Source organism: Xenopus tropicalis, chromosome 3 (assembly GCF_000004195.4).
Source record: "Xenopus tropicalis strain Nigerian chromosome 3, UCB_Xtro_10.0, whole genome shotgun sequence".
Classification (NCBI taxonomy): Eukaryota; Metazoa; Chordata; class Amphibia; order Anura; family Pipidae; genus Xenopus; species Xenopus tropicalis.
The window spans coordinates 66,482,075-66,503,921 of NC_030679.2; the positions used below are offsets into that span (position 1 = coordinate 66,482,075).

The following is a 21,847-nucleotide window of genomic DNA, read 5'->3' on the forward strand; positions in this document are numbered from 1 at the left end:
ACATAAAATCATTTTAGACATTAAGAATTATTTTACGATGAATAGGTCAAGTCTGACCAAAAGGGTTTATTGCATGAACCCAAGCATATGGCCTAAATAACCACATCTGTGTATGAATATAAAACTGTCTAAGGCAAAGGGTTCAAAAAGCAGTAGATAGATACAATTTTTAAAGTGGTCTATGGTAATTAGAAATGTACCGCAATGTTTAACTATGGGGAGATATGGCCATTAGGGTAGATTTAAAGGGTGCCTATTACCAAAAAACAGCTGTAGGCTGACACAGCCTGGCCTACAGATAGAGGTAGCAATATTGTCACAAACGGTGACCAAGTAGGGATTTGCCTGGAGCCAATACCAGCTGTGGTGCCCTGCTATAAGAAGCCATATTGGGTCATGCACAAGCACATATTCAGTGATTGTCCCATTTCCTAGCAGTTCCACACAAAATCACCCTTGAGCCTGTTACTATAGAAGCAAAAAAAATAAATAAATTGGTTCATATAAAGGAATATGTTTTTTTCAATAACAATATTATTTGATTAACATTTATTTCCTTTAGAAGTGGTAAGGGCTTATTCTGTGGATTCAGAGATATAGGATGAGTTTTTAGCATCTAAAGGTGTCCAGGGTTATGCATCAAGGAGGAAATCTGATGGAAGGAATTTGTGGCTAAATTGGGGATCCTTAAATGGTTCTTAAATGGTTGAACTTGATAGACTATTGCCTTATATTCAATAACCTCAGCTGTTATATTTGTAAGTACTGCATCTGTGCTGTGGCTGCAATCCAAGCATGCGCTGATAAAGTTAAAGGCAAAAAGACCAGGTCCCCTCTTGTATCAAAAGATATAGGGGTCTTATGAAGCAGTTTTTTGTTTTACTCATAGGGATTAGTAAAGAGCTGTTAAGATATATAAGGATTAGTATACATGACCTCTATAACAGCAATATCAGGAATAGCTTGATTTTAATTGCTGTGATTTTTAGTCCATAATTATTATTACTGCTAGTTCTTTTTTGCATATGTGCTATATGTACTTTAAATATTATATTATTTGCCATTTAAATTAAGATTAGTGGTATCATTAACCTTTTGAATATATGCATGTAAAAAAAAAAAATCAATTTCACATGCTATTGTGCAAAAGGAATAGACAACAGGTGGAAATTATAGGCAATTAGCCAATCCCCAATAAAGGAGTGGTTCTGCAGGTGGTGACCACAGACCACTTCTCAGTTCCTATGCTTTCTGGCTGATGTTTTGGTCACTTTTGAATGCTGGCAGTGCTTTCACTCTAGTGGTAGCATGAGACAGAGTGTACAACCCACACAAATGGCTCAGGTAGTGCACCTCATCCAGGATGGCACATCAATGCAAGCTGTGGAAAGAAGGTTTGCGGTGTCAGCATATTGTCCAGAGCATGGAGGCTTTACCTGGAGATAGGCCAGTACATTAGGAGAGGTGGAGGAGGCTGTAGGAGGGCAACAACCCAGCATCAGGACCGCTACCTCCACCTTTGTGCAAGGAGGAACAGGAGGAGCACTGCCAGAGCCCTGCAAAATGGCCTCCAGCGGGCCACAAATGTGCATGTGTCTGCTCAAATGGTCAGAAACAGACTCGATGAGGGTGGTATGAGGGCCCGACATCCACGGGTGGGGGTTGTGCTTACTGCCCAACACCATGCAGGACGTTTGGCATTTGCCAGAGAACACCAAGATTGGCAAACTCGCCACTGGCACCTTGTGCTCTTCACAGATGAAAGCAGGTTCACACTAAGCACATGTGACAGACGTGACAGAGTCTGGAGACGCTGTGGAGATCGTTCTACTGCCTGCAGCATCCTCCAGAATGACTGGTTTGGCAGTGGGTCAGTGATGGTGTGGGGTGGCATTTCTCCATGTGCTCGCCAGAGGTAGCCTGACTGCCATTAGGTACCGAGATGAGATCCTCAGACCCCTTGTGAGACCATATGCTGGTGCTGTTGGCCCTGGGTTCCTCCTAATGCAAGACAATGCTAGACCTCATGTGGCTGGAGTGTGTCAGCAGTTCCTGCAAGACGAAGGCATTGATGCTATGGACTGGCCCGTCCATTCCCCAGACCTGAATCCAATTGAGCACATCTGGGACATCATGTCTCACTCCATCCACCAACCCATGTTGCACCACAGACTGTCCAGGAGTTGGTGGATGCCTTAGTCCAGGTCTGGGAGGAGATCACTCAGGAGACCATCCGCCACCTCATCAGGAGCATGCCCAGGCGTTGTAGGGAGGTCATACAGGCACATGGAGGCCACACACACTACTGAGCCTCATTTGACTTGTTTTAAGGACATTACATCAAAGTTGGATCAGCCTGTAGTGTTTTTTTCCACTTTAATTTTGAGTGTGACTCCAAATCCAGACCTCCATGGGTTGATAAATTTGATTTCCATTGATAATTTTTGTGTGATTTTGTTGTAAAGGATGAAGTATTTAATAAGAATATTTCATTCATTCAGATCTAGGATGTCTTATTTTTGTGTTCCCTTTATTTTTTTTGAGCAGTGTATATATATATACACAAACACAGCAACAAGAGATCCTCTGCACTCACCCATTATCAATATACATAGGACATTAAGACATTCTGTGCATTAAGCTACCAATAAATGCCCTCCCCTTTAAGCAGAACAGGGATTGTTTGTCCATATATTGCAATATACTTCAAACTGGCCAACTACGTCAGTCATTCCCAATCTGGGCAGATTTACACACTTATTGACCTCTTGTTGTTGTTAATATGAATTTTGTGGTCACCGCGTCACTGCACCCCTGCCTAATGGTTTAACATTTAGTGGTGAGCAGAACTTCCCCTTTTTTATATATATATATTATATATACTGTATGTATATATATATATATATATATAGAGTCCAGAGTGGGAGCACACCAAATGATCAGACAAAACCTAGGTGCCAGAGCTGAAAAAATTTCTTAAATGGATACAAAAGTGTCAGCACTCTCAGGGTTTACGCAACAAAAGCAAAGAAAATAGAAGTATTTTTAAATGCAGGTGATCGAGTTTATTTATCCGACGTTTCAGTCCTTTACTAGGACTTTCATCAGGGAGTGCAAAAGTCTTTTGCACTCCCTGATGAAAGTCCTAGTAAAGGACTGAAACGTCGGATAAATAAACTCGATCACCTGCATTTAAAAATACTTCTATTTTCTTTGCTTTTGTTGCGTAAACCCTGAGAGTGCTGACACTTTTGTATCCATCTATATATATATATATATATATATACACACCACTATAGAAATCTGCATGGACAGGAATTTATTTGACTCATATATCCTGTCAGTGTGGATTTCTACAGTGCATGGACTGCACTCTTATCTATATATCTTTCTATCAATCTATCATGTATACATCAAGGATAACAGTTACATCAAACATACAAATTACTTACAAATACTGTAAGTAATTTGTATGTTTGAGCTCTTCTCATTAAAGCTTACAATCTAAAAATTCACTGCATGCAAGTACACATAAACATGTTTACTTTAGTCCCTGTGATGGTCCCTTACCATTGTAGTGGTTCATGTAGGCAACAATATGTATATGGAAGTAAACACGAAAATAGAACAACCCCACAAACTAACATGGATATTTCACAAAGTACCCTATGTCACTCAGCTGTAGCACACACAAGGTGTTCTGCCTGATGAGATCTAAATTGATCAATGCATGTGCACAGCACGTTTTCCTATTGAAAAGTACTATGCAGCTTTTTTAAGGGAAAAGAGTTAACAGAAGAAATGTTTATATAAGCAAATCTAGCCTCACAGTTAAAGTACAGTCATGTATCACAGAAAAAAGAAATTCTTTAGGCCAGCACACATATATACTCTAAGTTCCAAAGGGTCAAACTAAAATAACACTATTTGAAAAGGAAAACAGTAGCAAAGACATACAAGGTAAGTCTATAAATAATGTTTATTCATTCATGTATGCTTTTTCAAACAAATACTGAATGCAACTACAAAAGCATCTGCCAGTAACCTCTTTTCCTTTGAGCTGAAAAATAGTACATGCCAACAGATCGCCCACTCAACTATCTTCATTTCTTTAAAGAATATATTACTACTAAAACACTAGACAAACAGAGGTCGCTTTGAACAGACAGAAAATACTGAAAGTCGAATTAACATTAGCAAGTAACACCTTGAGATGATGGATTCCTAATTTGAAACAAATGACAGAAAGAAGTGCTTTCTTAACATAAGACATATGCAAATTCCTACAAGTGAATAAGACAGTTTTGTTACTTACATGCTGTTGAAGAGCTCCCGGTACGTTTCGTCACCTTTTCCTTCAGACATTAGGCTATCCAATTTGTCAATTAGCTTTGCTTCAACCTCAAAGAGATGCATAAAAGACAGAATGTTTTACTCTGCAGTAATCCCTTCGGGATTTAATGATGCATGTAGCTATCATTAAAAGTCAGGGGTTTCCTTCCTATTTTGTCACCCATGTTAAGCTGTTACTATTCCCCGAGAATGTTTTCAATATTAATTGTCACACAGCAGCGTGACTTTAAACTAGAGGCTGAGTAGCATTATCTGATACTCTGTACTGCTGCTATGGCAGCTTGCTATATATGGATGCACACAAAACACTAAGCACAGCCCAACTAAATTGCCTTCATTTTTCCTGCAGGGCTTCATCGGATGTAAAGATAGTATATAACAGTATACTCACAGTATATTTCTCTATATTCTCATTATTATTTTTGCTTTGGATTTAAGACCTTGTAAGTCTTTCTTGCATGCATTTTTCTAGTGTTGTATAAGCAGAATGAAGCAATGTAATAAACAAGACAAATCCTGTATAGTACAACGCAATCAAGCTTGTCTGGGAAATCATTTGACAGATATGTCAATGTTAATCAGAGAGCAGGAGAGGTCAGTGTATTTGCCCTTCTGCAGAACAGTAATCTGAATCTCATGGGCACACAATCCTTACCATATTTATCATTCTAATAACTTTATCTTTAATTAGGGGTTGTCTATTTATCAGTTACTTGTGCTTTATGTGAATATGTTTATCTGAAAACAAAGGGTGCTGCTCTAATGTACTTAAAGGAATACTGTCATGGAAAAACATGTTGTTGTTTTCAAAACGCATCAGTTAATAGCGCTTCTCCAGCAGAATCCTGCATTGAAATCCATTTTTCAAAATGTTTTGAATATTTAATTTTGAAATCTCACATGGGGATGTTCTTCATGCCTCGATCCACCCAAAGGCCTATCTGTTTCCAGTAAATACACACCTTTGGTTCTTGTGTTTGGGAACTGTCCCACAGAAATCTACTTCAATGGGAGGTACAACAAGCTAACATGAACTTGTTATATGTGTGTGTCAAGCAAAAGCAACTGTGGTGTAGTTTGGCCCCACCAATATATAATGAATAATACATTTCCCCAATCTTACATTTTCCATGATTTTAACACATTTTTCTTGTTCCTAAAAAACATGAAATAAGTGTCCTACTGTCATCGGAGACAATTTAAGTTAAAGAATCTTTACTTGCATTGTGAAGAGTTAAATTATTAAAGACTGTTTTGTTAGTGTCCATTTAAAATTATTTTAGAGCTTAACATTAACCTAAACATGAATTTTCATTAGAAAGGGAGGGAACATTTAGGATCTGCATTCCTTTAGCCATATCCCTGTGGCTTGGTACTGAAAGAATAATTATTTTGTCCATCATACATGAATTAGTATGGGATGTTTTCACCTTTGGTGGTTATGAAAACACTGGCAACTTAGCAATCAATCAGGCACCTTTCGAAATCTCAAGGCAGAAGTTCGTTAATACTTGTTATTTTGTGATTTTTTTGTGTTTTTTATGTTGTGCTTTTTGTGTGCTGTTGATGTATCCCCCAGACAAAGAGCATCAATCCAAGGGTTAATAGTGCTGGTGTGCACAGAGATTCAAATCTTTTATTTTGTGTGCATTAAACAACGTTTCAAATCGGTGTTCCTATGGAGCAGCATGATGGTGGGTGTACAGAAATGGTTTGAGTCAGCAGGGGGAAATCGAGTGGGAGCCGCAAAAAGTACTTGGAACGTTTAACAAGCTTCTGAGCTGGAAAATACAAAACGTATTCTAGTGTCAAAATGTTTGGCCAAAGCAAATAAAGTATACTGTGTGCAGGGATATATTTAATTAAACCAAGTTCAATAACGCAATTCCCAGTAACAACAGTTTTTTCTGTTTTACATCTCTGCAATCAATAATGTAATTTACAGGGTTACCAGCTTAGGGACATTATACAATCAAACACTAGGAAGTTGTGGGAGAAAGAAGGACAGCAAGGAGAAAAATTTACACTTATATCAGTTCCTAATATTGGAAGACTTGCCAAAAAGGATTTGTCTGTCAAAAAAGAGCATTTGGACTTTGTTTGTTTGATGAGTACCAGGCATGTTTTTAAAAAATAAAGCTGAAATTAAATAACAAAACATTCACACCTACAATAAATTTACTTTGCTTTAACAATTATTTTACTGATCTTACACTGCCTTTAATGCATCAGTTAATGGAGCTTCTTCAGCAGAATCAGCGCTGCGGGATATGTTGGCGCTTTATAAATAAATGTTAATAATAATAATCCTGCATTGACATCTGTTTTTCACAAACACATTTTTTTATATATTTAATTTAGAAATTTCACATAGGGCTAGCCATATTCTTTTCTTCCCAGGGTGCCACAGCCATGTGACTTGTGCTCTAATAAACCTCAGTCACACTGCTGAGCTGCAAGTTGGGACTCCTCCAGTTACAGGGGAGTAGAAGAAACAATAGGTTACCTGAAAGCAGTTCTAATGTGTAGCACTGGCTTCTTTCTGAAAGCTCAGACTCAGACACAATGCACTGAGATGGCTGCCTACACACCAATATTACAGCTAAAAAAATACATTTGTTGGTTCAAGGATAAAAATCATGACAGTAAACCTTTAAACACTTCCAAAGTACCTGTTTAAAGTTGCCACTGCGTCTCTGTTCCCAGTCCATCATGTCATGAAAAATGGGTATCATTACATTACGCAGATCTGGCTGAGGTATAAGTGTGACCTCCAAAAAGGGGCCTATTAGAGCTGGGATAAAATGTAACTTGTGCTCGCCTGTAAGATAATAATTCATTTAGATGCATTTTTTTTACTTTTTTCAGAAAAAAACATAATTTTAACACATATTGGAGTGTTTAAGGCAACATTTTATCAAGCATAAAAGTAAGGATAATGTACTTTGAGGTCAAGAATAAATATAGTAAAAACTGCTGACAATATGAGGTTATCAACCTGGAATAGGTTTATTGTGTGGGTCACAACATGTTTTCTTGGAAAGCTCCTGGGTGTTGCTAAATTGTTATTTCTGCTTGATCTACTGATTTTTGACTCTTTGTTCTGCTCCTAACTATGCTGATTGCTGTCTCCTGCAGCCAGGATACAAGCAGTAAGCTAGTAAATGGTGTGAAAGTGGAAAGTGTATTCTATGTCAGCGTTTTTCAACCACTGTTCCGCGGCACACTAGTGTGCCACGAGATGTTGCCTGGTGTGCCGTAGGCAGGGCCGCAATTTTTACTTTCAAAGGGGGCCCGGCGATGCTACAGTTTTTCTTAGTAGCTCGGGCCCCCTTTAATAAAATCCGGGCCCTGTCATTGGTTGCGCCCCGTGTGTACGGGTGACGTCAGTACGCACGGGGCGCAACGTTATAAAAGGGCCTGTGTGCGGTCGCGTGTAGGCAGAAGTGCAGAGGCGGCGCGCGTGAGGGGAAGATGCTGCTGAAGCCGCCGAAGAGCAGAAGTAAAATGCTGCTGGGCACCAATGTATTAGGGGGGGCCACGGGGCACACTGACTTATGGGGGCACTGCTGCTGGGCACCAATGTACTAGGGGGGCTGGCTCTTGGCACCAATGTACTGGGGGGCACTGCTGCTGGGCACCAATGTACTAGGGGGGCACTGCTGCTGGGCACCAATGTACTAGGGGGGCACTGCTCTTGGCACCAATGTACTAGGGGGGCACTGCTGCTGGGCACCAGTGTACTAGGGGGGCACTGCTCTTGGCACCAATGTACTAGGGGGGCACTGCTGCTGGGCACAGAGTTAAATTTTTTAACATTTTCTAATGGTGGTGTGCCTCGTGATTTTTTTCATGAAACAAGTGTGCCTTTGCCCAAAAAAGGTTGAAAAACACTGTTCTATGTAGCAACAGCAACTACCAAGTGGTAATGAATACAGAGTATTGTGCAGATGGAAGCTTTACCACCATTTTTTTTCAATTGGCACAACAGAGCATTTACAATGCAGACTTAATTACAAGATTATATTAAAAAAAAGAACACTTCTAGAAAGTCCAACTAAAAGAGCAGAACTGATTGCAAACTGCTTGTATTTCAGTTAAATGCAATCAAGGCAGCCCAGCAACATACATTTATTAGTACTGTGGCTAATTATATAAAATGACCTTATATCCTTAGATACATGGATTGTTAAGCAAATAAAAAGCCGATACCTCCTGTGTGCATTTCATCAATCACATTACATATTAGTAAGTCTCTTACCTAAATTCTGCCACATGCTGAAAATCTCACATCCCATTGTTACACGCATGTCACCATATCTTCATTAAAACAACAAAACAAAATCAGTGCCACAATGCATCAGCAAACAGCTACACAGTTGTTACAAATTTCTAAACCTGATCAAATTTGAGATGTAAATGTGACACAGAAAATATCAGGTTTAATACAGGGAACAAATAAAATGTACATATACTAATTGTGTGTGTGTGTTGAGGGGTGGAATATAGCAATAGCAAGTGAAAAGTCACAATCACAAGGCTTATGTGAAATAAAGTAAAATTACTTACTATTGACATATAAATATATATACTGAAATTTTGGTAAATAAAGAACACTTCTTTTCACCTCATTCTTATGTCCTGTAAGTGACTATATTTTTTGACATTTTTGACATTCTTTCTGTGTACCCAGGCACTTACACTGAATAAGTGAGTGCAGCTATTATCTGTGCTTTTATATATATATATATATATATATATATATATAGTTACCAGAAGGGTGGCAATCCACTTTAATTGTATACCCAGGTGCACTGTGACCAGCAACACTGGGATTTCTGTGCAAATCAAATTGCAAGTCAATTGCAAGTCAAAAATGTGCATATACAGCCAATGTTTAGATATATATATATATATCAATCCAAATGGTGTCCGCACTCCAAGGCTCAATATTCAGCGGGGTGCTTAGCCAAAATTATGTATGCATAGAAAATAATCATCTGTGGCCAGCACACCCTTCAATGTTTCATCAAAAAATTTTTTATTGCAGATATATTGTTAAAACCAACGTTTTGGTCCTTGTTAGGACCTTTCTCAAGGAATTATCCTTTCTCAAGGATTATCCTTGAGAAAGGTCCTAACAAGGACCGAAACGTTGGTTTTAACAATATATCTGCAATAAAAAAATTTTTGATGAAACATTGAAGGGTGTGCTGGCCACAGATGATTATTTTCTATATATATATTTATTAGTAAGCACAAGCAAACCGCACTCACGGGACTTCTATGAAGCAAAAAAAAAAATGGTGTTGAATTCAACGTTTCAGCTTAGATTCAAGCCGTCTGCAGGACACACATTTGTTATATAAATATTATATAAATGTATTATATATTCAATAATGTATCCCCCTTCTGTAAAATATAAGGACATTAAAAGTCACCTAAGAGTTTCATGACCATAGGATATAATTATATATATATACAGGGTTGGAAATGACAGCACACGCGGGTTTTTCACAAAGGAGTCTTGTAGTTTTAAAGATGTAAAGCTTTAATCAGTCCGATGTTTCAGCTCCTAGCTGGAGCTTTCATCAGGGACAGTCACACCATAGTGCACAGTACACGTTTAAAAGCCCAAAATGGCGCCAATGCTGTTGCTAGGAAACCCACAACAAACAGTAAATGTGACAAAAACAACAAAAACCAGCACAAACAGAACATCAAAAGTGCATAGAAATGTATATCCATCAAACATAGGTTGATAAGGACATTATGTCCAGTGTTAATGGGAGAGCGATTGCACAAACCTGAGTGACATATAGCAAGCACCAAATTTCATACAAGTCACCGGAGGGGTGCTCACAGCCTCGCAGAGCACCTTTTAAGGTATGTACAGCTCTGCGAGGCCGTGAGCATCCCTCCGGTGACTTGGGCACTCGCTGCTGATACTTCTTCCTCCGTTTATAATGTTGTGTGCACACGTATTGCTGAGACCGTCCGGGCAGTGGATGCCCGCTCACCACTATGTGGTTGCCTAGCAACGGCAACACTTCCATACACTCTGTGTGCACAAGTAATTGTGCCTCTAGGGTTGATAATAGCACATACGGCACCCATCCAATATCAGGGAGGGGTCATAAAATTTGGGGCTTCTTCAGTGTTTGGCACCTAAGTATGAGATTTGGTGCTTGCTATATGTCACTCAGGTTTGTGCAATCGCTCTTCCATTAACACTGGACATATTGTCCTTATCAACCTATGTTTGATGTATATACATTTCTATGCACTTTTGGTGTTCTGTTTGTGCTGGTTTTTGTTGTTTTTGTCACATTTACTGTTTGTTGTGGGTTGCCTAGCAACAACATTGGCGCCATTTTGGGCTTTTAAACGTGTACTGTGCACTATGGTGTGACTGTCCCTGATGAAAGCTCCAGCTAGGAGCTGAAACGTCGGACTGAATAAAGCCTTACATCTTTAAAACTACAAGACTCCTTTGTGAAAAACCTGCGTGTGCTGTCATTTCCAACCCTGTATATCTACATTTACTGCACTGGCACCCGGGTATCATCTCTTCTCATGGTGTGCAGCTTGCTGACAACCTGTATCTATCTATCTATATATATATATATATATATATATATATATATATATATATATACACACACACACACAGACATACACATTCATTGGAAGCAAATTTTTTAGCTTTTGGTTTACTTTATTCTTCATGTTATCTCAAAAAATTTGTTTTCTTAATGTGTTCCTTAGTAAAAATGTATATAGAAAGGGCCTGCATGATGATTTCCTTAACATCTGGGGAATCCTGAGTAATGTGTTATTCATCTTATTAACACTTTCTTTATTGAGGGAATGTGTTTAATATATTGACACATTTTCCAAAGCCTTTCCTGCTGTTATTAATGTGTCAATATGTCAAAATGTGCTTTAAGCGGTTGCACGGCACTGTTCAGTGGGCGAGTGAGTGGTAACATGTCACCACATCATTAAGGCTCAAAAATTAAACAGTAATATGCTGAAATGAACGCAAATCAATAGGAGGGCTAACTTACACATTAAGTGAATGCATAATGCATACATATTAGATTAGAGTGTAAAACATCATGGCACCCAAAAGGAACTAGAGCAACACTCTACCAATATCTCTTTTAAAGTCCAACAGGAAATTCAATGGCTGTTTCTGGTGGGATAACCTTAAGCAGTAGCAGTGTGTAAATGCTATATATATATATATATATATATATATATATATATATATTCAAATAAAAGACAGAGCGGTCCTGCACACACTGGTGGTTTTCTAATGAAAGATGCTGAAAGAAGCATGTTCTTTAGTACCATTTATTAGCCCTTTATCTGTCTATGCATGGGGATCACACCACTTATTTTTTAGTATAACTGGTTTCTACTCATCCTTGTTTCAACATCACATGGTTCATGCTTATGCATTATGGCTGAACACAGCACTGCATAAATTCCAGTGAGAAAAAGTGTGATAACTATTTCTTTAAATGGAATGATGTCGCACACCATGAGCCATCTGAATGTCTAGATAATATTTGCTTCATTTGTAAATTAACCTGTAGTAGATTTGATCATCGTTGACAAGAAAAAGATCACTAAATGGCACAGAAATATTCAGTAAGGAATGTAGGAATACTCACTTTTCTAGCACTTTTTTCATTTTGGAAGGTGTAAACATTTCCAGTTGCAAGCAAGACTGATTTATAAAAATCACTGCAAGGTAAAAGTAAGAATCCCAAATCTATGAAAACAAAGGGAAAGATACACAAGTTAAAAGAACGATACAAAACAATTGTCTTTTCCAGCATTTTTTTGCTACTTACAGTATGCAATTAAAATGTTTTACTGTATTTTCTAAGGTTTTTGTCCACACTGGAGGAGATTTAGCACAGGCAGCAGTGCCACTGTCATTAAGGGGACCTGTTGTGTTATGCAAAACTGTAGGGCTCATTTAAATCTGTAAACCCATTGGGCAACTTGTGCATTTCACCACAGTAAGTTGCGCAAAAAAACATTTAATTAATTAAAGGTACTTTAATATAGCTGCATTAGGTGCCACTCAGTCTTTCCAGGCCTCTGTACTGAATGTGGGACTTCTGCACCTATTTACACAAGGGGAAACCTGGAGCTACTGCCACCTGTGAACCAGGACGTAGCTCCAGGGTTCCCTCAGCAACCTGTGTCAATAGGCACAGCACAATGTGCTTAAAGAATAACATGCACAACGGAAATGACGCCAGGCAGAATTAGCAAATAACGGGCACTTTGCTTACTGCATTGGCAAACATAAATGAGCCTTTATATGTTCTATCACATCAAAAAGTTTACCTGAGATATTAAGAATGACTTTTACACCCACTTAAATCACACCCTTTCACTAAAGCTCACACTTACCTTATAATCAAAACTGTCATTTAAAAAGTTCTTCCGAAGTGCATCTGATAGGTACAGAACAGTTGTAATGATAACACTAAAAAAAATAAAAATGTTTTAAATGTTGCAAATTAAAGAGACAGTAAATTGCTAAGTGGAATACATTATTATGCGAACATGTAACCATATTATGGACGTATACGGATATCTCGTTAATTAACACCCATATCCCATATACTGTATACAATTGAATTTAATTATAGTTTGCTTATTTCAATTTTATTAAGTAAATAAAACCCATTACCACTAATTGTAATAATATATTTTTGTTTATTGTTATTGGTGGCCAATATTTACTTAAGGAAATGGCAAACACCATTGCCTGCCATGGCCTGTTTCCCATTGACATTCATTGCTGTTGAAAGCAGTATTTGTCTATCCTTTTCTGTTCTCTACACTGTTGGTTCTGACTCTACAAACAACAGACATTAGCTATGCTAATTATGATGCTTTGAATAAGAATTAATGTGTTGGGACTCGATGGCCAATGGACCAGAGTGTAAGGTAGGGAAGTAGGGCTGGTGCTGATTAGCCAAGGGTGCCTTAGTTCTTAGGTATAGAGGGGTAGGAGGTGGGCCCAGAAGCACACTCAGAACTTCCTTTTTGCAGGCAAGGGAGTAGGACACAGCAGTGTCCTTCCCACCCTCCCTGCTCAGAGTTGTGGAGTGGCTCAATTCTAAACCGCTGGGGTAATTAACATGACCAGCTGGTAAGGTGAATAGAAAAATGGGTAGGCCTGGGGTCCTGGGGGAAGGAGCATAACTTTGGATAGGGACTTGGACAGTAGGATGGACAGCCTGGGCTCAGGATCAGTTATCTAGGACGATTAGTAGAGTTGGTTACTTCTGTTAAAAATTTGTAATTAGAATAGCGATTTTACAATAAATGATGTACATGTGTTATATCTTAATATATGTTAAAACTGTTAATAACGCAGCCTTTTCCTCCTTCCTTTTCTATTGTGTGTGTATGGGGTGGGTACTGCAAGCTCTACGCTGCACTTATCATGGCTGGAGGAGAGCTGGCTTCTGCTACATTGCTTCAAGAGTCAGAAACGGATGTGCAGAAAGGGACAAATAGACACTGCTTTCAATTGCAATTACAATTAGCTGCATCTGGAGTAATTAATGCAGACGAGAACTAAAGAGCAACAGAGAATACACTCTCCCATTAAATTGTCCATTTACCTTTTATTGGTATATAATGTATTTTAATCAGTGCCCCACTGTTTCAGTGCTTTATTTACTGTCGTCTTTCATATTTAATCAAATCAGTTGACTCTCTAGGGCCTTTATCCTGCCCACTCAATACAGTGCATGTCCTGTAACTGGCACAGGGTGAGCACGAGCAGCTGTGGGAACTGGAAGGGAGCTAGCAGGATTCTGTAGGTAGCTGAATAGCAGAGGATATGGGCTTTTTAACTGATGTCATGATTGAAAGATCTAATAAATTGTTTGCCATTCAGGCATAAGGACCTGCTTCCTTCTCTGTGTTATGCTTTACAGTGTGCATTCTACTTTTCAACATCAGAAGTAGTATTATTAACCTTTACACTACTGGGTAATTTGTCACAATAATGTAAAGACCTGTTTGTTGTCAAAAGTATTTTGCTAGTGGTATATAAATAAACACTCATGATGAGAAGTATGCAGCACTGCTAATATTAAATGATGCTGCACACAAAATTATAACCATATGCAACAAACAAAGAGGTCTGAGGCCCTAAGGTCTGCAATTTGAAGTATTAACGGCAAAAAATTACATGAGTCTCAGGTGTGAGTTAGGAGAGTAGAAAGTGAGGGTCAGTAGTGAAATAGAGCTGGAACTATCAAAGAAATGTCCTAAGTCCTAAGGCATGAAAACAGAGATAAGCCTTAAATTTGAAAAACACAGACTTAATTCACTTCTATTCTGCCTATGTATCTGATGAATAAAGGAGAGGCTAAAGTTAAATTTGTCAGAAAAATAAAATCATATTCTGCATTGAACTTTTTTTACACCCAATGGCAACCTTTTTCAGTGCATGTACAAGATTTCAGGAAATTTCGATAGAAAAATTAAAGTTCCATCTCACAATGTTATTTATGTGCTGGGAATTGGACAAAAGGTATGCAAAAACCCCTGTATTTACAATTAACTATAAGAAGGAATGGACGGAAACGATTGCCTTGCTAGCCAACTACAACTCTTAAGCCAACAATAGGGGCTGTCTGTATAAATTATGAATAAAGAGTTCTAAAAGTATAATCCATAAACCTTGTACTTTGTGGTTTGTGTGTGCAGAAAACTAATCTGGCTGTGATTTAAATTAACAGTAATAGCCACCATGAAGAAAATGGTAGTATAAAATCTATTCAGTATGTTGCTTTCTATTTGAGCTTTATTTTCTTTTCTTTTTTTTGTCATTAAGGTGGAAATAGAGGTCTGAGTTTATTTACGTATAGCGACTTTAAGATAGAAAGCATCATAACAGGGATGTGTCTACAGAGAAAGCAGACCCTGTGGCTGCTGAGGGCTCAAGAAATGTAAGGGCCCACTGGCACAGTTTCAATATATGTGGATGAATAATGTCTTATTCCCAAATTTTAGAACAGGCGTTAAATGAGGTTCAGTAAATTAAGTTATGCCACTGGATCACACTGACTAATTTCTTTTATATTTTTTTCCTCTGTTACCTTTAATTTGAAGCACAACCATGTTGGTTTTCTCCACCATAAAGTACAAGCTGGGAGGTAATCCAATGATTTCTGGATGATGTTTTTACACTTTTTATTGCTAAATATACATGAACTGCCCTTTTTTTTTTACAGTTTTAGTTAGTTTTAACTAACAATCAAAGCTTTTTAAAAGCTAAACATTTTACTCAATTTTATACATGTTACAGTTTGGTGTGAAGGAGCATATTAAGGTTCGTAGTGTACAAATTTTTCCTTCAATTCTTGCAGAGATTTCAGGAAACCAAGCTGAGTGCACAAACTTGGGTACTATGTGCCATTTATCTATTTCTTCCATACTTATCCTTTTAGCACTATGCACAATTCTATGGGGGCCATTTAATAAGGGTCGGATTTTTTTTTTCTCAAACCTCAATTTTTTTAGCTGAAAGTCACCAAAATAAAAGTGGCAACGTTTTCAAGATTTACTGGATCCAAAAATATGCCATCTAAAACCTGTTGAAATGATGTCCTATATGTAAGTCAATGGCAGATGTCCCCTTCCCTGGAAGATCTTTTTTTGCTTTGAACCTTTAGATGTTTTCAGATTTTTGAACTCCTATGTATGAATTTAAAGAAGTTGTAAGATCTTAAGCAGTGAAACTTGGAGATGGTAGTAGAATCTCTAAACAATAAATTACTACATATTTCCTATATTTATAACAATATAACACATTTCTCATTTATATATTAATGTCTCTTTACATGTCATTATAAAATAAGGTAAGGAGTTATAATAAATTAATCTAAAATATTTCATATCTTACTTGTTAGCCACAAAGCGCATCACTGTCCAATCCTTAGGAAACATCTCAGGCCTTATTAGTATTCGAAAGACAGTGAAGATCTGCAGTAAAAAATCCTGAAAAAACAACGATTATGAAATACCTGCAAGTGAGTTTGAGGGTATGAATTGCCAAAGTCAAGTCAAGCAAAATTCAGCCCATGTATCCCAAATCAAGCTAATTGAAAATCAAAGAAGCTCAACTGGACTTTTACAGCAAAAATCAGTCTAATAACTACCTGTACTGGTACTTAGTAACTAACACCAAAAATTAGGTTTTAAGAAACCTTTTATGCATCATAAACCCAGACAAAGAATTATTATACATAATGCAAGGAAGGCTCTTCTTATGGTTTTTAGTTCATAATTCTTGTATACTAAATTTTCTGCAGCCTATGGTGTATAGAGGTAAGGCTACAAATATCTGCTGTTTATTGGCCCTGAAATATTTTAACACAGATAAAAGTGTCTATGGGGGTTATGTAATGAAAAGTGCAAAGTTTGGTACAGGTCTAGTCACCTATTGCAACCAAAAAGCAGTCTGTATTTCCTGGTCACCTGTTTAAAAACAAACATCTCATTGGTTGCTATAATTACTGCATGTGGGCAAAAATCGTGAGAATTTGGTCAATACATAAGGCAAGAAAACACCACAAAGCAACAGACATGTATATTACACAGGATAAACCCATTTAGAGAATAACCAGTTCTTTAGTCACCAATGTGTGAAAAACTGATAAAAAATAATCACCACTTCACATGCTGTCTCCTTAAATCTTTTAAAACCCTTGTTTTCTAAGGACACCTTAAGGCCCAGATTTAAACCATCACAAGAAAGCTGTGGAAGTTACTTTTTACGAATAAGCTAAAGGGATTGAGGAGACCGCCTCATACGTATGCAAATGTCATAACAGGATTCTGGGAAAAAATTCCTTAAGGCTCCTAGAAAAGTCCATTTACATGGGCTTTGTCCCATTTACATGGGTTTATCCTATAGGCTAAAGCTCACCCACTGGGTTTAAAGCAGAAGCCAGGATAATAGCTGATCAGATTCCCAACTACAGACCGGTTTCGCCCTTTTTGGGGCTCATCAGTGTAGCGCAGGGTTTTCTGATCAGCTTAGGTAGAGCCAGGAGTGGGGATACACGAACAAGCTAAAGGGATTGAGGAGACCGTCTCATATGTATGCAAATGTCATAACAGGATTCTGGGAAAAAATTCCTTAAGGCTCCTAGAAAAGTCCATTTACATGGGCTTTGTCCCATTTACATGGGTTTATCCTATAGGCTAAAGCTCACCCACTGGGTTTAAAGCTTTAGCCTATAGGATAAACCCATGTAAATGGGACAAAGCCCATGTAAATGGACTTTTCTAGGAGCCTTAAGGAATTTTTTCCCAGAATCCTGTTATGATTTTTACGAATAAGAAACTGAAAGCAAACTATTAGTGAATCAGTTTTATTCCATCATAAACTTATACCTTATTATATTTATATCATGTGTATCTTATTTGTATCCCATATTATATAAAAATAATCTGTTGAAAGAAAGCCAAAAAAAGTCATAGTAAAGCACCTACCCGTAGTTCATCCTTTGAACCAAAACTCTCTAGAAGTTGCTGGTAGTGTCTGTCAGTCATTTGTCGCAACAGAGACAATAGAGAGGCCACAAATTCACCCTGAGAGAAAAAAGGTAAATAATAGTTTTAATGATATTGATCAGTGTAGAGTATTATAAAAGTTAACCACTTATTCTAACAAACATTATAACACATTTTAAAGGTTAGGAGGAGTTGGTGTAGGTGATCAGTTTTTTATGTGGGATCTAATGCTAGGGACTTTGGTTCAATTCTCTGTGGCAACTTCCTGTGACCCCTGGACAAGTCACTTAAGCTCCTGGTGTCCTAGCATACTTAGTGCACCTATAGTTGGCTGCTTTGCTTGCTATAAAAGTGCTTTGAGTCCCACTGGAGAAAAGCATTCTATTACTAATTTCCATTCTTTAATGGTCAATTAATTGTTTTAATTGTCAATGTTTGCCTTTCCAGCAAGCCTTTTAGAAGTTCTCTTGTTAAGCAGCCATAAGTATATACTAATCTGTATTTTAAGAATCTGATTACTTTTGTTTAGACGTAAGGGATTCTATGAGGATTTTCGTACATTTCACAGGTGTAGCTGCCATTAGCAACCAATCAGCAATAAGTTTTGAACAGGATAATACAAGTTCATCTGTCCACCTGACCTGTCTATAAATTAAATATAAAATATCCTTAAATACTATATTTTACTTTTTCACGCTCATTCAAAATTGTTCCATTTGCATTTTGAACTATAATAAAACATTTTCCTTTTAGATATGTGCACAAAAACTTGACATTTTTAGCATTAGATGTATTCTGTGCCAATTTAGACTGACATCATTATAACCCATTTATTAGCTTGTGTTTAGTGCCTGATTTTTTTGTCAGGCATGGATTCGCATAAAAAATCTGCGTTTCGCGTGGTCTTGTAAAAAAGGACGTGGACGTTTTTTTTTTGCAGTTTCGAGAATTTTTCAGTGAAACGGAACAGATTCGCTCATCACTACTTGTGTTATTTGGTGTCTTGGCATATATGCTAGTGGCCTGCCAGATTACATGGGGGTATTAAAACCATTAAGAACCAATTAGAGATTAATCACTTGTGCAGCATTAATGTGATACCTGCACCACACAGTGAATTCTGAATTGACAATGATGATTTTAATAAAAGTTGTGATAGTCCACCAAGCTGCCAGATAATGTGACAGACACCAGACACTGAAAGCTGTGGTATCCTATGAATCAAACTGTAAAATAACAAATGTGAGTGTGCACCGCCATTAAAAGAGAAGAGAATATAAAAATGCAATTGGCTTGTAACAAACTAGGTACTTACTGTAACATCTTGAAATTGTAAACGCATTGCAGAGCCGGATGGCTGAGGTCTGCTTGTAATTTCTAATATTGTTCTCAAAAGGATATCCAGCAGGCTGTTCACAATAACATCTATCTCCTTCATGGCTGTTTTCTCCTAAATATGTAGAAAAAAATATGCAAAGATGTAATATGGAGGAATCTAATAAACCCAACAAAGAACACTAAAAAGAAAAAGCAATTTGAATACAATTAGTTTCACCATATTCTAGTCATTTATAATGCAGAACAGTGTATTTATTGGTGGTCCTTAAAGGAGAACGCCTACCAAAACGCAATAAATAAAATGTTGTATAATTTAGGAAAATTAAATTCTACACAACTTTTCATTACACATTAACTATTTCAATGATTTTAGGAAATGTAATTTTTGTAAATGTAATTGCTTTTGAAAGCGGTATCTGTTTTTCCCTTTCTATACATTGCACTTCTGGCTATGACAAAATGTACATTTGGAACGATGTAGCAGTAGTAAGCTCTTCTCCTGGCAAGACTCCAGTTCCCAGAATCCCTTGCATGTTTTTTGGTTAACAGACCTGTTGAGAGAGTTTTGGCTGGAGAAGAGCTGATTTTGGATAGATTTGGTCTAATTTATGAACACAGAGCAAATATAATCCTGAGCAGTAACTCATAGCAACAGATCAGTAATTATCTTTGCTCATATATCTGCCAGAAAGCAAAAATGTAGTTGGTTGCCATGGGTTACAATACTAAATTTGCTCATTGTTAGTAAATAAGCCCCATCGTTTCAATGGTAAATGTAGTAAGGAAGAGTAGTGGAGAGAATTAAAGATAGACAGATACTACTTTTTATTTATTTTTACTTATTTCAAATGTTGATTTGACAGTTATAACAATAAAAATCAGACATTTCTTACAACTGAATGTTTAGATTACAATCAAGCACATCCAGTACAGTGTGATCATTAATACAGAGACTGTATCCACTATCTGGGAAAACCTTTAGAGCAGAGATTTCCATACATAATTTAGAGCAATGTTTGCTGTCCACCATTTGGTCAGGCCATCTTAGTGCACAGTGATACATAACTACACAAACTTAAGAGGTGACATGATAACTATGTATAAATATATAAGGGGATCATATAATGGGATGTTATGTTATGGGATATAGCTGTTAGCACAAGTTGATCCAGGGACTGGTCCGTCCCATCTTGGAGTCAGGAAGAAATTTTTTCCCCCCTCTGCGGCAAATTACAGAGGCTTCAGATAAGTTTTTTTGCCTTCCTGTGGATCAACTAGCATTCAGGCAGGTTATATATAGGCATTATGGTTGAACGTGATGTATGTATGTCTGTTTTCAACCTAACTTACTATGTTACTAAGTAAACGTTTCATCTTTTTGTCACTAGGGTGGTGTCAGACAGGGCTGATTCTTGGCCTGTGGGAAAAACATAGACCGAGAATCAGCCCCTATGTTTCCATCAACTTCCAACCTTACCTGCACCCCTAACCAAGGTGTTGGCCCTGGTGCAGGCACAAGCGGCAGATATCCACAAAGAAATGCAAGACTACCCCTGTATTGTCTGCATGTTGTTTTCAACAAGACAAATCTTTCTTTAACTAGTTTCCTATAACATTAAAGTTGATACTGACACTAATGGGCACATTTAGAAAGGCACGAAAGCTCCGAGCGTATTTTCAGCGAATTTTTCGGGTGTCCGCGCAATTTTGTCGTACGCCGCACAACTTTTTCGTACGCTTGCACGAAAAAATCAGAAAGGTTTTACCGCTGTTTACAATTGTACGGTATGAAAATTTTGTGACTTTCGGATCGCCAATACAATGACTAATACGATTTTTTCGTAAGCATTTTCGTGATATTTGCGATCTTCAGAAATTTTCGTTTCCAATTCGAATTTTTCCCATTTGGGATTCGAACTCGTGATTTGATAAATCTGCCCCTAAATGTACATAGGTCATGTTGATCATGTTTTCATTAATAGGGCTGTTTTGTAAGTAATTGTTACCTGAAAATCATAAACCTGATTTGCCAACCTGACTGTCCCTTCTCAACCTGTTAGTTATAACACACATTTTTGAACATGTTATAATGATCTTGCGTTTACTTACTGAGTTGCTTTTCTTGCTAAGATGAAACATGTTGCTAAGGATACGTGCGCACATTCCAAGATCTTTCTGCTCCTGTAAGTGCATGTGGAGGTGGTGCATAACAACAGGCAGTAGAATAAAACGAGACTCTGTGAAGAGAATCATTTTCTGGGTCACTTTCAGAAATTTAGATTTACAGATCCTTTAAAAACCCCACGTAAAACAAATGTGCAGTAATGAAAATCTGAAATTCATATTTAATACATTAATAACTTTTTTTTAGGGTAGGAAATATTTAACTTATATTTATTATATTTTTTTCTGATAGCTATACTAGAAACTGCAGTGCTTGGCAACCTGTGGCTAAACTTGTAAGGCAGCATTAAGTTAAATATAGCATTATGGTATACATACAAGCATATGGAATGCCTTTAGAATAAATTGATACATGTGTCAAGATGTATAGCATCACCAAGGATGTTATTACCCATACACC

The 21,847-nt window shown here is 37.5% G+C and overlaps 1 protein-coding gene across 3 annotated transcripts in view; it reads right to left on the reverse strand.

Moving 5' to 3' along the window:
* dock4 (dedicator of cytokinesis 4) overlaps positions 1-21,847 on the reverse strand; it is a 169,817-nt gene that overhangs the window by 40,860 nt on the left and 107,110 nt on the right. For all 3 annotated transcript variants that reach the window (XM_002932824.5, XM_031898963.1, XM_031898962.1), the window contains exons 24-32: positions 21,373-21,500; positions 19,241-19,375; positions 17,905-18,003; positions 16,310-16,404; positions 12,790-12,865; positions 12,036-12,136; positions 8,615-8,673; positions 7,026-7,174; positions 4,316-4,401 (exon numbers count right to left, since the gene is read on the reverse strand). In XM_002932824.5, the coding sequence (XP_002932870.3) occupies positions 4,316-4,401; positions 7,026-7,174; positions 8,615-8,673; positions 12,036-12,136; positions 12,790-12,865; positions 16,310-16,404; positions 17,905-18,003; positions 19,241-19,375; positions 21,373-21,500 (928 nt within the window). The remainder of the gene's footprint in view (positions 1-4,315; positions 4,402-7,025; positions 7,175-8,614; positions 8,674-12,035; positions 12,137-12,789; positions 12,866-16,309; positions 16,405-17,904; positions 18,004-19,240; positions 19,376-21,372; positions 21,501-21,847) is intronic.